General features: G+C 42.0%; 1 protein-coding gene across 5 annotated transcripts in view; it reads right to left on the reverse strand.

Annotated features, from left to right (window-relative positions):
• Positions 1 to 14,961, reverse strand: part of LOC138739162 (basic immunoglobulin-like variable motif-containing protein) — a 43,536-nt gene that overhangs the window by 18,778 nt on the left and 9,797 nt on the right. For all 5 annotated transcript variants that reach the window (XM_069890708.1, XM_069890707.1, XM_069890704.1 and 2 more), the window contains one exon: positions 2,824 to 2,950. In XM_069890708.1, coding sequence (XP_069746809.1) covers positions 2,824 to 2,950 — 127 coding nt within the window. The remainder of the gene's footprint in view (positions 1 to 2,823; positions 2,951 to 14,961) is intronic.

Here is a 14,961-nt window from a genome sequence, read left to right on the forward strand (position 1 = left end):
GCTTGAACATATCTATGTTCAATATTTAAATCTTACAAGAGTTCTACATAATTGCAGTAAGATGTCTTTACTCTTGGATTAAAATTATTTCACAAAGGTAATCCTTTTCCTTCCTAATTGCATGCTGTGCCAACATGTTGACCTTCCAGTAATTTGCATAAAAGGATATCCAGGTTCTTTTGTATCCAATATCTTGAAACTTTCAGCATTTAATAAAAACATTCCAACTCTATTTTTCTACCAAATTGGTTGACCTCACTTTTTCATCCCATGACTTTGTATTAATTCTGCCAAGTCTTTGCCTATTCCTGATGTACTCTCTGCACCCTCCTCAACCCACATTACGATTTTGCTCACCAAAATTAGATGCGTTTGGACACCCAATTCAAATAATTGGTGTATATTATGAACAGTTAGGGCCTAGGAACATTAAGGTCCTTTTTATTCCTACACTCCATTTTTCATCCAGTAACCAATCCTCAGTCAAGATCAGTACAATTTTCCCCAAAACTAAGTGCTCCAGTTTGGTTTAATAACCTCAAACTGACATTTTTGTTATTTCAACCACAAATATTGGATCCCCACTCATCCCTTGATTTATTCTGCTACTTACAGCCTCAAAGTTTCATTAGATGCAACCAGGCATGATTGTGCCTTGATAAATCCATGTGGACTATGGTCAATGCTGTTTTCTGCACATCATCTCATCACTTCATTCATTCTAGCAGTGGTTCTCAACCTTTTTCTTTCCACTCACATACCACTTTATGGATTCCCTATTCCATAGGTGCTCTGTGATTAGTAAGGGATTGCTTAAGGTGGTACGTAGGTGGAAGAAAAAGTTTGAAAACCACTGTTTTAATCGTATCTAATTGACTCGTCGTGCACATTTTCATAACTCAAGGAAATGGGCCAATGGCAATTTTTCTCAAGCAAAATATTTCAGTAACAATTAGGTCCAGAGCAATGATTCTCATCCTTCCCACTCACATACCACCTTAAGCAATCCTTTACCAATCACAGAGCCACTTATGGCAGAGGGATTACTTAAAGTGGTATGTGAGTGGAAAAAAAAATGGTTTAGAACCACTGTTCTAGCATAATGTCAGACATTGTCATCTTTTTTTAAGTTGTGTGGTTGCATTTGCTCCTCTTCAATCTTTAGGAACCATACTAGAATGTATGCAATTTTCAAAGAAGAAAACCAGTGTATCATTTATATTCAAACCCACTACTTTCAACACCTTGGGATGTGAATGATTATTTCTGAGAAATTTAATCAAATTCCAGTCTCATTAATTTCTCCATTTATTTAATGCTAATTTCAGCTTGTCATTCACATCTGTCTTGTTGTTATTCCTTAGTTCTGGGAAATGCAATACATTTTCCTGCCTACAATGAAATAAACAACATCTGCTGAAGCAGATTACACCATTTTATGATAGTAGCCATGATCACAAAATATATCTATACAAATACCACTGTTTACAGAGATATTATTCTCATTTTACAAAGAAATAACTGATATTATTCTGACAACCTGCACGGAATGTGAGAAACTGCCTAAATTAAGTAATGTTGCAACAAACCAACATGAAATTGGAATGGAACTATTACTCTTTGATATTCTGTAATCATTTTTTCCCCGGAGACTACATGAATTATATCGAAAAGCAAATAAAATGCAAATACTAGAGATTTGAAACAAATAGAAAATGTTGAATATACTTAACAAACCAGGCAGTAAATCCAGAAAGAGGGGGAAAAAAAACAGGATTAATGTTTCATGTCAATCACTGAATAACATTTCTTCCACACCCCCACCCCAAAAAGATATGCTTTCTGAAAAGAAATTTAAGATTATGATAGACAACTTAAATCTGAACAAAAAAATAATTTTAGATTTTCTGTATCATGTAGAAAATTAGAGAAACATTTAACTTTTATTGAATTTAGCATGTTTAATTACAATCCCTCTCAGTCAAGCTCTCAGGTTGAGTGCACACGTTGCACTACAAATACGAGGAGCTCAGGGTTTGTCTTGGTTATCAATTTTACAACGAAAGTAGAGCTCATTAGGCTTTCTTATTAAGTGCAGTCATGCTGTGTCTTTGAGCCTTAAACGTATACTCACCACAAATGTAACAGAATTTATCGCAGCTGTTGCAATACTGACTATTCAATCTTCCTGAAGACAATAAATCCTATTGTTAAGTACACTCACTATGTTATTGCCTGAAGAACATGCATTCATTGTATATCATTGTGATGCCCAGCATCTGTATATGTGAGCTGCTTTTAATGCTTGTTTTTCTCTATCCTGACGAAGCATGCCCTTGGGCTAACCAAAGCAGCTTGCTCTTTGGGCAATATACAAGTAGACTTAAAATATGACAGGAAATCAAAAAATAGGTTGTGTCTAAAAAAACTGGTATGCAATAAGAAATTATTAAGGTGATTTTAGTGATCAACAGCTCAAAATCCATCCTAAAGTGTTCAGGAAGCAAAATGTTCATTTCATTAAAACTCAGTTTATTTTAAAGGCCAAAAAAAGAGAAAACGAAAGAGGGAGCAAAGAGAACATCTGTGATAAGGTTGAAACCTAGAGACACTAAATGAAGGAAATGCTGGTGGAGCCTACTGTGAGAGGTTGGTGACTGCTTGTTCATTGCAGATATCTGTCCATGGAAGATAAATTTGTTTTTAGACATTTTGATTGAAATATCGCAAAGTAAAAAAAATAAAATAAAAAAAAATCACAATTCCTATCAAATATTCCAGTTAAAATGCAAATTATGTGTACTAGATTAAATATATACTTACCACCTCCGAAGATCCAAAACCTTACGCTGTTTCATTTCTTCCAGAACTGTATACAAAGAGGAATCACTTTTTTTGTTGTGTTTCTCCAGCTGTTTAATCTTTTTTGTACTTTGCTTCTTCAAACTACCTGTAAATACAAGTTTAAAAAAAATTATGGCTGCCATAAATCTATTGGAGTAAACTCTACCTGAATTTAGTTCGCCAAGTTCCAGCCAGATGTGCATTCAACAGCAAAGTGTGCAAGTGCTGTGCTGGGAAGCAGTATTAAAAAGAAAATTTTTAAAGTGAAAAGATGTAGACTTACCTTACAAATTCACTTTTTTTTTTCAAGCTTTTCAATGAACTATAGAAATAAGCTGATAACATGATTGCATTCATTTATCATAATTGAAAATAGAATGATCCAATTTTTAAAAATGGCAATGCTGCTGGAGCTGGAGCTGCTATAATAGCAGTGCTGTTTGTTGCTGGTGTGGACTAGTCTGCCCACACTGTAATAAAATAAACAGCAGAACCAATTAAGCATCAAACAATTTCTTTATTCAGCCTCACTAACACTAAATGGAGTGATGGGTACTAAGAAAGTTCAGTAATTCATTCTCTACATTGATCCCCACTCAAAGCACACAGAATATTCATCCCACTTCTATACATCTTTGAGCAGGGGTCTGCACGAGACCCTACAAGTTTCACACGAGTTTCACACAGCTGTACAAGACATTTTCCCTTCTTGATTGGTTTATTATGATCATTAGTGTTAGTTATTATCTCACAACAGCACAGGGAAGGTCATATTAAAAGGCAAATATATTCCCACCCTATTACAAGGGAACTATTTTCTCACCCAATTAATTGATTCTTTATTAAGCATATTCATTAAACTTATTGATCAACACCCAGGAGAGTGAAGAACAGAGTCACGGTGCTGTTCCCCAACCACCCTGTCCTAATGCTGGCTCTCCATATTCGCTATAAACAGCCAGTAAAAGGAAGCCAATGGTGTTTGTAAGTAAGATCCTGCAAGCAATGAGGTGTAGAATATTAGCTATAGAATATCTAGTTATGGGAATTATGATGAAGAAACTCTTTTCAACACAATAGTGTTTCTGACTACCTGTCAGACGTGAGCTAAAGACTGCAATAAGCATCCGGCACCACTCAGTCCCTGAGTGGCATTGTCTCAGTGCTGAGGTTTTGGTTTTGGTCACTATTGCCAACTTCAAGAATCTAAGATTACTATGAAATTATCCATTTACATGGATAAATTGGAAACCAGAAATCAGACAGCCAGAGAATCGATACTGATGTGTACTGTGAGCAACCCTTCCAGACCTCTTGATTTTTTCTTTACCAGAAGGATGTTCTTAATTATAACTGATACATGAGATTAAATGACCAACAACAAATCATTTCCCTGTCTTTAGGAAGAGGATATGCAAAATGTAAAACACAGTTGTAGCAATACTTTCAAAAAGATGTGAATTTGTATGCAGGAAAATACCTTAAATATTGTACCCTGTGACTGTGTTCTTTGAATGAACCAAACAGTACTAGTGAGGTGACTCTGTCTACCCACCACTAGTACCCCCCATTCCTGCTAGTGTGACTTAATAAAGACTGTTTTGGACTTTGTGGTTTGTCACTGTACCTTTTTGTACCCTGATAGAAGCGAAACTTTAACGAAGGATTAGTTGGCAATCTCTCGCTGGGAAGATCACCACACCTGTTGTAAGCGGCCACAAGGACACTGGGGCATGGGACAGAGCAGCAGTGTACCTTTGGGACCCTCGAGCCTGAACTCCTTCACTGACTGTAATGGAGGATTAAAACCATGTACCCAGATGCTTTTTGCTTATGTGGAACTGACGACACTGGGTCCACACGCAGGTCACCTTACTTTCAGAACTAGCAGATGTAATTAAACTCAGCCATGGGGACTTATCTGAAGATACACTTTGAAATGGAATTCCACTGTGAGGCCCAGGGAAAGCAGTTGTCAAATGCAACACTCTGAAATTGACGAATTGGTCACAACCTGTCTTGCTCGAGAAGTTTTAATAAGTCTTTGTATCTACGAGATAAACCAGGAAATTATAACATCCTGGTTCCATAATAATTAATCTTCTAAATTGTAGAATGTAATGTTCAGTTTTGATTTTGACTGACAAATATTAGAAGGAGTAGGCGCATGATTAATTGTTTTTGGGGTATATAAGCCTGTGGTCCTGCTGCTGAAGTTTAGATTCTCCGAGGGGTGGGAACACCCCTTGTCAAGAAGGAAGAACAGCCAGAGTCCAAGCAACGTCCCGATCGGGGGAGGTGGAGAAGCTGCTACCAGCACCCTGACAACCTACTACAAGTGTGCAGTCGTTGCCTCGCTTCGGCAGTTGGGACCAGTCCAAGCGTTGATAAGTATAGTTGGGAAGGGCTTGCATATTGTAGCGTGAAATCAGCTTTTGAATTAGTAATAAACATTTGTATAAACTGAACTGCTCTCGGTGTGTGTGTCTATTTTCTTTCGGTAGCTCAAACACTGTGACCAATCTAAAATGAACAAAATGAGAGGTATAAGTTTACCCAAGACAATTGGCGCTGCGAGCAGGGTTGGTCTCAAGATGTTTTGCCAAAAGAAAGAGGTGAGCCCTGAGCAGTTCTTGATTCCTGGATGGACTTCCAAAGACGATGGGTTTGGCATGTTGGCCAATACCCTGTCTTTGTTGGGACCACCCATTAGTTGGGATGAGAAGTTAGACCCATCAAGTGCACCTCTGGGAGAGCGGGTTGCCACTCTCCTTCGAGAAAGTAAATTTCCTGATAAAAAGGGAACGCTGACGAATGGTTTTTGGTTGCTGGCCACAGCATTACGCCACTCCGTTCAGCGTGAAGCAGAATTAATTCAAAGAGAAGTAGTATCTCAGTGCAAAAGAAAGCAATTAGAGGAGGAGCTAGAAGTCCTGCGACAATGCTGTTCCATGATGAGCGAGATTGTTCACACCAGTCAGGACAGAGCCAAAGAATGGGAAGATAAGCATGTCCAAATGATTTGCTGTAATATTAAACTCCGGCAGCAGCTCTGTGCAGATAAGGAAAGGCATGGAGTAGAACCCGATTCATATCGTATTCATGCCATGATAAGGAATGGTGACGATCCTGATGTAATTGAGGATTGGGATGGGAATATTTGGAATGAGAATGGTAATAATGCAGATTCTCCTCAGCATGTGTCTAACATACTACCCTCTCCATCTGCTGTTCACGCCCGCCCTATAAGGCAGCAGATTTCCCAAACAGACAGAAGGGGGGATGATGTAAGGGTAGAGATGGAAGGGATAGGTACCCCAGTTTCCCATGTGGACCCAGGGGAAAATACCCAAACCCCTGCTTATGCTCTATGGCCTACTCCCTTTGTTGGATGGCCTCGACCTCCTCCCCTAGACTGGGTGGAGGGCCCTGTGGGCCAAAGTGGGAACAGGGGTCGGAAACAGTCAATGATACGTGACTTCTCTGTAAAAGAGCTGGCTGCCATTGGAGATCGATTTAGGCAAAAGGCAGGAGAAACTCTGGCGGCCTGGCTCCTGCGTGTCTGGGAACAAGGAGGGGGTAATGTATTTTTAACCCCTGAGGAATTGTTGGGATTAGGAACATTATCTACTGATATCAGGGTCACTGCTGAGCTGCGGGGTAGAGGGAGAGAGATGGATTACTTACTTACTACTCTAGGGGATGCCCTGCTACGAGTATACCCATCACCAATAGATTGGGATTTACATTTGCAAAACAATTGGAGAACCCCAGAGGAGGGTATAGCATTAATTCGTCAACAGGCCCTGGCCTCTGCCTTGTATGGAGGGCGTTTGAGGCTGTGGGTACATGGGGGGAGTCCTGATGAAGAGATATTCACTGCCGGAATGCATACCAGATTGGTTCGTTCTGCCCAACCCACCACACGGGGATTGGTTCTGTCCGTAACTAGTTCGCTAATTGGGCATCCTGTGTCTGAGGCGGTGCACGCCTTATCTGGGCTTCGAGAATTAGAACTGGGAGGTAAAATCCATTCACATACAACCCAGGTTAAATCAGACAAGCAGGATGAAAAGAGAAGGGCTGCTGGTAATAATGGACCGACAAGGAAGGACCTTTTTCTAACCTTGTTAAAGTTAGGCGTACCTAAAAGTGATATTGATGGGAAACCTACTGCGGTCCTTTATGCCCTTTATAAGAGAAAATCAGGGGAACATCATCCCCAGCTGCTGAGTCCTCCTGGCCCAGCTGTGCCTTCTGCTCCCACTGCTGCTTCTATCGAGCTGGCTTCTCCTGCTCCAGTTACTCATCATGAAGTAAAACAATGGGTTAAACAGGCTCTTAAAGATAATAGCAAGTGGTCCTGGAAGCCCCCGAACCCTTCTGAAGCCTGAAGGTGTGGGCAGGATTCCCGTGTCTACTCCATCGAGACACGGCGCACACACGGGGATCCGCGGCCCTACATACCGTTAACAATCCACTGGGGTGGGGGTAATGATCGCCAATACTTGGCTTTGGTCGACACCGGTGCAGAGCACTCGGTGATTCCTGGTAATCCCGACCTCTGGACTGGACCGGCCTTTCGAATAGAGGGGTTGGGAGGAGCGGTCACCCTGGCAAAGGAAATAAAAGTCTGTGCCATGGTGGGTGATAGCCCTTCCCCTGTCTGGTTACATGCCCTGGTGGCTGCTACTGACGAGTGTATCCTGGGTATTAATATGTTGGCCGGTATAGCCCTTAATACTAGCCAAGGGGGATTTGAATTTGGAATTCGAACTATTACAAAAAAACTAGTAGTGGGTCAGGCTAAGTGGGATCCTGTGATGGTGCCAGCCTCCATGAAACCAGTGTGCATTCCACAATATCGTCTCCCTGGGGGGCAGGAAGAGATTACTGCCACCATCGATGCTCTGCAAGAAGAAGGGGTAGTGAGGCCCGCAACATCGCCCTTTAATAGCCCTATTTGGCCAGTCCAGAAGCCGGACAGCTCCTGGAGAATGACAGATGATTATCGTTTTTTGAACAAACATGCCCCACCACTTGCTTCAGCAGTTCCGGACATCGTCACCCTTATTGAAAACATTGCTACTGGGAACTCAGGAACATGGTATGCTGTCATTGATCTCGCTAACGCCTTCTTCAGTATTCTTATAGCTGAGGACTCACAGGATCAGTTCGCCTTTACCTGGAAGGGGCGCCAGTATACCTTCACCCACCTTCCAGTATTGCCTTCCCTCTCAATTCACCATTATATTGATGATGTGGCCTCCTGGAGTCTCTGGCAGAAACAAGAGGGTCGCCGAGTCCCACTGGGATTCTGGTCACGTACCATGCCCGAGGCTGCCACTCGTTATTCTGTTTTTGAACAACAGTTACTAGCCTGTTACTGGGCCCTGCTAGAGACTGAAAGAATGACAGGTGATGCAGATGTTCAATTGCGACCTGCACTTCCTATAATGAATTGGGTCCTGGCTAATGATGCTAATCTAAAGATCGGGCGGGCTCAGCAGTCTTCTATTGTTAAATGGAAGTGGTATATTCAGAGTCGTGCGACCAGAGGGCCTGAAGGGGTGGGCCACGTACACGAACAGGTGGCTTACCATCCTAGGTCAGGAACTCAGTTATCGGAGGAGGGGGATGGTGGCTCCAGTCAGTATGCTGAGTTGAAGGTAGTCACTTTACCACTCGATCCCCATGATCACCCTCTTCGCCTGTTTACTGATTCCTGGGCTGTGGCTAATGGACTTGTGGTATGGATGCCTGATTTGCAAAAGAACAACTGGATGATACATGACCGCCCAATATGGGGCAAAGAGTTGTGGCAGCTGTTGCGGGATGCTTCCCACCATCGTGAGATAACCGATTATCACGTTGATGCCCATACCAATATGGTGACTAACATGGCTCAACATAATGCAGTAGCAGATCAGCTTGCCACTATCAGCTGTGCTGATACCGTCCCCCTGGCTCGATGGGCACATGAACAGAGTGGACATTTGGGGGAGAAGGGATCAGCTATGTGGTCCCGTACACATGCTTTATCCGTCCATCAGGATGATGTCCACATGGTCGTACGTACGTGCCCAGAATGTCAGCTTGTGAAGTTCCATACCGTTCCACCTGGTCCGCATGGCCGAATAAAACGGGGTGCTCACTCAGCTGCGGTCTGGCAAATTGATTACATAGGCCCCATGCTAGACTGTATGGGTAAACATTACATCCTAGTAATGGTTGACACCTTTTCGGGCCTGGTTTTTACTTTTCCCACCAAGACGGCTGACCAAGCTAGCACTATCCAAGGACTAAACCATTTGATTTATCGTTATGATGTTCCAGAGGAGATTCACTCTGATAATGGCTTGCACTTCTCCAGGAAAGCAATCTGTGATTGGGCAAATAACAACGGTATTTTATGGGTCCACCATATTCCTTATTACCCGCAGGCTGCCGGGTTAGTTGAACAAATGAACGGCTTACTGAAGGAACAAATTCGTTTGGAAACATCACTGGGGACCCAGAAGGGATGGTGCCATGTGCTGCAGCAGGCAGTCGACAATTTGAATCATCGCCCTTTAAAAGGAGGTACACCTTTCCACCGACTTCTTCACGCTCCTGAATTACAGCCTATTCCAGAGGAATAACAGTCATTGCCCCCCCATCCCCGAACTAGAGAATGTTGGACAAAAGGTATGGGTGGCACCACCAGGTAGTGGCCCTCCTGTAAAAGGGGAAATAGTGACACCTGCCCAGGGTAACACTCAGTGGGTAGCTATTGAGGGACAGGATGATTTAGTCTGTTTAAACACTGAACGCTTATGGTATCGTGAGTGACATGTGTCAGGCTTCTTTGTTCCAGGTTCTCCATTTTACACTCCTGGTGATCTGACTTAACAGCTGCTTTGATGCCAGCAATTGGATTTGTAATGTCGAGGACGTTCCAAGGGAGTTCCCCGTGGGAAACACGGTCCGATGCATTACACCAAGGAAGTCCTCGGTCACCAGCCTCAAGTGCAATAAATATGTTATTGTTCAGCATGTTTCAAAATCTGTTCGTGAGCTCCAGGACCTGGGTATTGTGGCCAACAAGGATAATTTGAGCCTTGGTTGGAATCCTTTCTCATGGCTAACTGCTACATTTGGGGGGGTGGGCCACACTATCCTCCGTTGGTTGCTCGCGTCATTGCTTATTTTTGTAATTGTTGTTTTGATTTCTCTTTTTTCGCTCCCTCTGTACTCAAATACTGGTTAGGCCTCGCAAATGACAGATTGTGACCAAGGGGTAGGATGTAATGGAGGATTAAAACCATGTACCCAGATGCTTTTTGCTTATGTGGAACTGACGACACTGGGTCCACACGCAGGTCACCTTACTTTCAGAACTAGCAGATGTAATTAAACTCAGCCATGGGGACTTATCTGAAGATACACTTTGAAATGGAATTCCACTGTGAGGCTCAGGGAAAGCAGTTGTCAAATGCAACACTCTGAAATTGACGAATTGGTCACAACCTGTCTTGCTCGAGAAGTTTTAATAAGTCTTTGTATCTACAAGAAACCAGGAAATTATAACATCCTGGTTCCATAATAATTAATCTTCTAAATTGTAGAATGTAATGTTCAGTTTTGATTTTGACTGACAAATATTAGAAGGAGTAGGCGCATGATTAATTGTTTTTGGGGTATATAAGCCTGTGGTCCTGCTGCTGAAGTTTAGATTCTCCGAGGGGTGGGAACACCCCTTGTCAAGAAGGAAGAACAGCCAGAGTCCAAGCAACGTCCCGATCGGGGGAGGTGGAGAAGCTGCTACCAGCACCCTGACAACCTACTACAAGTGTGCAGTCGTTGCCTCGCTTCGGCAGTTGGGACCAGTCCAAGCGTTGATAAGTATAGTTGGGAAGGGCTTGCATATTGTAGCGTGAAATCAGCTTTTGAATTAGTAATAAACATTTGTATAAACTGAACTGCTCTCGGTGTGTGTGTCTATTTTCTTTCGGTAGCTCAAACACTGTGACCAATCTAAAATGAACAAAATGAGAGGTATAAGTTTACCCAAGACACTGACCTAGGGCAACGTTGTGGTCTCTCATACGAGGTTGATCGGGTTCCCTGCCGAGAGAAAAAGAACCACACACATAGTCCAAGACACACCGGTGAGAAGAAGAATTGTGATTGTGATTTGCGAGCCAACTGTTCTGCTGGTTGCGAGCATTTGTGCAAGGCTATCACGCACACCCAGGTATCATTTTTGAGCAATTGGTTGTAGCATCAACTGGTCTATTTAACCTATTTGAACTAGTTGAACAGGAGAGGTTCCTAAATTATGATACCTGATCATTGACTATGGGGTTGACTACAGGGATAGTCTATAATCCTGTCCTGCCAACTACAAATGTAAAAGATGAAAGAGATACCTTACAACTACTGGGGAAGGTTTGGCCCACACAAATATCTCAGAGGCTGATAGTGGAAGGTTGCATTCTGACACTCGAGTATCATTTTGGACAGCTGGTTGTGTAACCTAACCTATTTGGAAACGGTATTTCACCTCATTCAATTATGATACTTGACTATTTGGACTCCGGATACTATGGTAACTTGCGCTAAATTTTTCGTGCTAAGTGAAAGGGTCAGTTGGCAGACAATTTAGTCAGTACAATATACCTTGCCACAAGGAAATACCTTCAGAGCTAAGGCTGGGAAATGGGTCAGGTTATCGATAAAAGCTGGGTTGGGTACCAAGGGCCAATGTGTCACACTAATCCTAACCAAGGTAAACAATACCGTATCCTGTCAGTGGTATTAAATAAGAAACTAGGAAATAAAACATGGACAGCAGGAGGGATGTGGAATACTGGTACAATTATCAACGCTGAACAACTACTGTGGCAAAAAGATGCCTCTAAGAAATGAAAAATAGAATTAGAGAATGGAAGGAGGAGACTCACAAAAAGTGGGATGTGGAAAGGAATAAGAATTGGAGGGTTAACAGAAATAGTTAGCACTCAAAACAGCCAACATAAGACATGGCAGGTATTGCAGTCAGAATGCGACAGAACAGAAGAGGATAAGGAAAATAAATAAAAGCACTTGATTAATAAAGTAACACGAAAACAAAATGACATATTAGAAAAGGGGGATGATGTAGGGTCTGGGGCAACAGCACAAACAGTAGAAGCTTGTCCAAAAAGACACACACTGAAATTTTCTCCAGCATATTAAGATAGAAGGTGCTAAGTGGAGGCTTCCAAGTGACAAAACAGAAGCCCTGTAGAAGACATTACATTAAATGGGATACTTAAAGACCACAAATTATCATTTCAGATTAAAAAACCTGATAGTTACTATTAAAACATTAGCAAGCTTGAGGGAAAAAAAAGCACATAGTTCATAGTGTGGGAACATACAGACACAAATGATAAAAGTCAACAAGAGCAGCTTGCAACAAGGTTAAAATATAAAGTTGGTCCACTTTTACCTAAACTCCCACCTCCGCCTTTGAGAGAGCGCGAGAGAGCCTTTTGCTGTCCCCCTAACTGACTTACTCCTCTGTTGTTCTGCTAATCTGTATGTATATACTAACACATTTTAAGTGCTGTTTCAATGAGCCCAATTAAATCTTCCACTGAAGATGAAACGTTATTAACAAATGGAGGCTGTTATGAAAATACATGGAGAAAATTTAGGCATTAAAAAGAAGTCATACATCAGTGCACACTTTTCATACATTACTTCATGTTAGCAGGGAAGCACCATTTGTTGATTAAAAAAAAAAGCCATTTACACAAGTCATTTATTTCTTTCAGAAGATTAACCACTTTAAAATTCTTTCAAACGGACCCCTTCTTGAATAGGTGTGCACAATCCTGGCTAATTACTTAACAGTCTGCAAACTTGCTGTTTAAAAGTTCAGTCAGGCTAGATGGGGCTTTTATCTCAGGAGATTAACTAAGGAGGTACTTGACCGGGGTCAATAAATGAAGTCAGCATGGTATATGGAAAACAAGAAAAATTGAAGATAATTTAAAGTAGACACAAGAAACAAATAATCTTGAATAAATTGAGTAAGAAATTCAATAAAACTATTTTCTGGATAAAGAGTTTAAAATATAAAGAAGTTGAGATGAATTGACAGGCTCAAAGTAGGCACTTTCAGGTGGCCAATTGCCCCGCTTGCAAAGCCACATATTTTGGCAATATGAAGCTGTTGGGAGGCCATGTGAATGTGCAGGAGGCACCTGCAAGCCGAACTTTGTAACCCTCCTCCATGAGGGATAATCTCTGCAGCTCAGTGGCTTCCCCAGCCATCTGAATTCGGGATGACAGTCAGCTGGCGAGCGCCTGACAGCTCCTCTCCCAGCTGCCTCTTCCCCCAGCACAGGACGTCGGAGCAGGGGCAGCTGGCTGGACTGTCAGCGCGGGGACTGCAGGGTTGGGGCGGCCAGTGAGGGGGGGGGCTGGCCGAAACAATGCCGGTACACGACTCGAGCACTGTACTCACCCTACTGGCCGCCCCAGCCCTCTTTCTCCCCCCCTGGGGGGGGGCAGAGTGATCAGTGTGGGGACATAGCCCACACTGGCTGTCCCAGCTGACAGCCAGCCATCCTAACTTGACAGTCCAAGGGACAGGAGCCGGAATGCACTCAGATGTGCATCCCCGGTGCAGCTGTCCCTTCAGGTGACCAGCGCTGTGCTTTTAGCGCTGCCACCTGAACGGCAAATCACAGGACCGCTTTCTCTTCTTCAGGCGCATTCTTAGCAGAGAATACACCTGAGGAAGCCTAGTAAGAGGTGGAAACAGATACAATAACAACATTTAAAAGGGTTCCAGATAGCCAAAGGCACATGAAGAGATGGAGGGAAGTTTAAAGGACAATTTTAGTTTGATTTGCACCTTGGGACTGGCACAGACATGTGGAGTTAGACTGTTCCTATCTCAAGGGGAAGGGAGCTAAGCAGCAAAAAAGGACTATCGAAGAATGTGTAATGTGAAAACAAGTGTGGTTGGAGGCTGCTGTAATGGACTATAAATACCAGCATAGAATAAATAATAACTTTGTGTCTTAAATTCTCTCATTTTAAATTATTTTCAGAAGCTGAAAAAGGTCACCTGCAAATCAGAACAACACCACCCCATCTTCTGACTGGCCACCATTGAGGACAAATTAAACTTGGTTCTTTTTTAATTTCAGATCTAACTGCATTTGATGGTTGAAAACCTTGAAGGAAATACCTTAGAGGCAAATTATACCCCAAATAAGGACATTAGGAAATGGTTCAGATTGAGCCATTCATGTCATAACATTTGTTGAGAAACAGCACTTCAAAATGCTTACTGCAGTGTACATTTTTACTGCTACCTTTTTAACTCAGAATATTCACTTTCGAACCACCTTTGTTTTTGATAAAAAACACTCCTCAATTCTCTTTAAGCTGAGAACTCTTTAATCTTAATCATAAATTAAATTAGTGCTCCTGCAGACAGAAAGGAAATTCAATCAATAATTGGTTAAATTGAAAATTAATGGAGAATGCCTAAAAATTTCCATTCCATTGAAATGCAGCAACTCACTAACAGAGACAAGATTCCCAAGTTTCTGGATAAATGGGACAGTGAGAAAATTAAAAGCTGCTTTCTTACAACTGAGGGATGCCTCCACCACTGAGAACCAACCATGCGAATAGAGAGGTCGCACCCCCACATCCCAACACTCAGTTATAAATTATGCCGGCCAGCCAAACATGTACAGTACTTGATATATGTTACTTGCTTATGTGAACAATTGCAGCCACATTGGCAAGGAGGGAATGATAAATATTACTGTAAATATTCACTACAGACATGGTGGCATCCAAAATTTTAGTGAAGCAGATGGAAAAAAAAAACAAAAAATGCTGCTTGTGAATAAAATAATGCTGATAAAGGGACACCATCTCAGAAGAGATGATCCTCTTGCCATCAATCTTTTTTTTTAATGTTTATAATCTGCTTACTGAATTATTGAGAGTACGTTGCTGTAAATATTCCTGCTTTAATTGTTAACCATATAACCATTTAAATTATAGCACTTTCACAATTAGTTTAAAATTTATCAATTAATTCCTTGCTATGGCCTACCT

The sequence above is a fragment of the Narcine bancroftii genome, chromosome 7 (assembly GCF_036971445.1).
Source record: "Narcine bancroftii isolate sNarBan1 chromosome 7, sNarBan1.hap1, whole genome shotgun sequence".
NCBI classification, from domain to species: Eukaryota; Metazoa; Chordata; class Chondrichthyes; order Torpediniformes; family Narcinidae; genus Narcine; species Narcine bancroftii.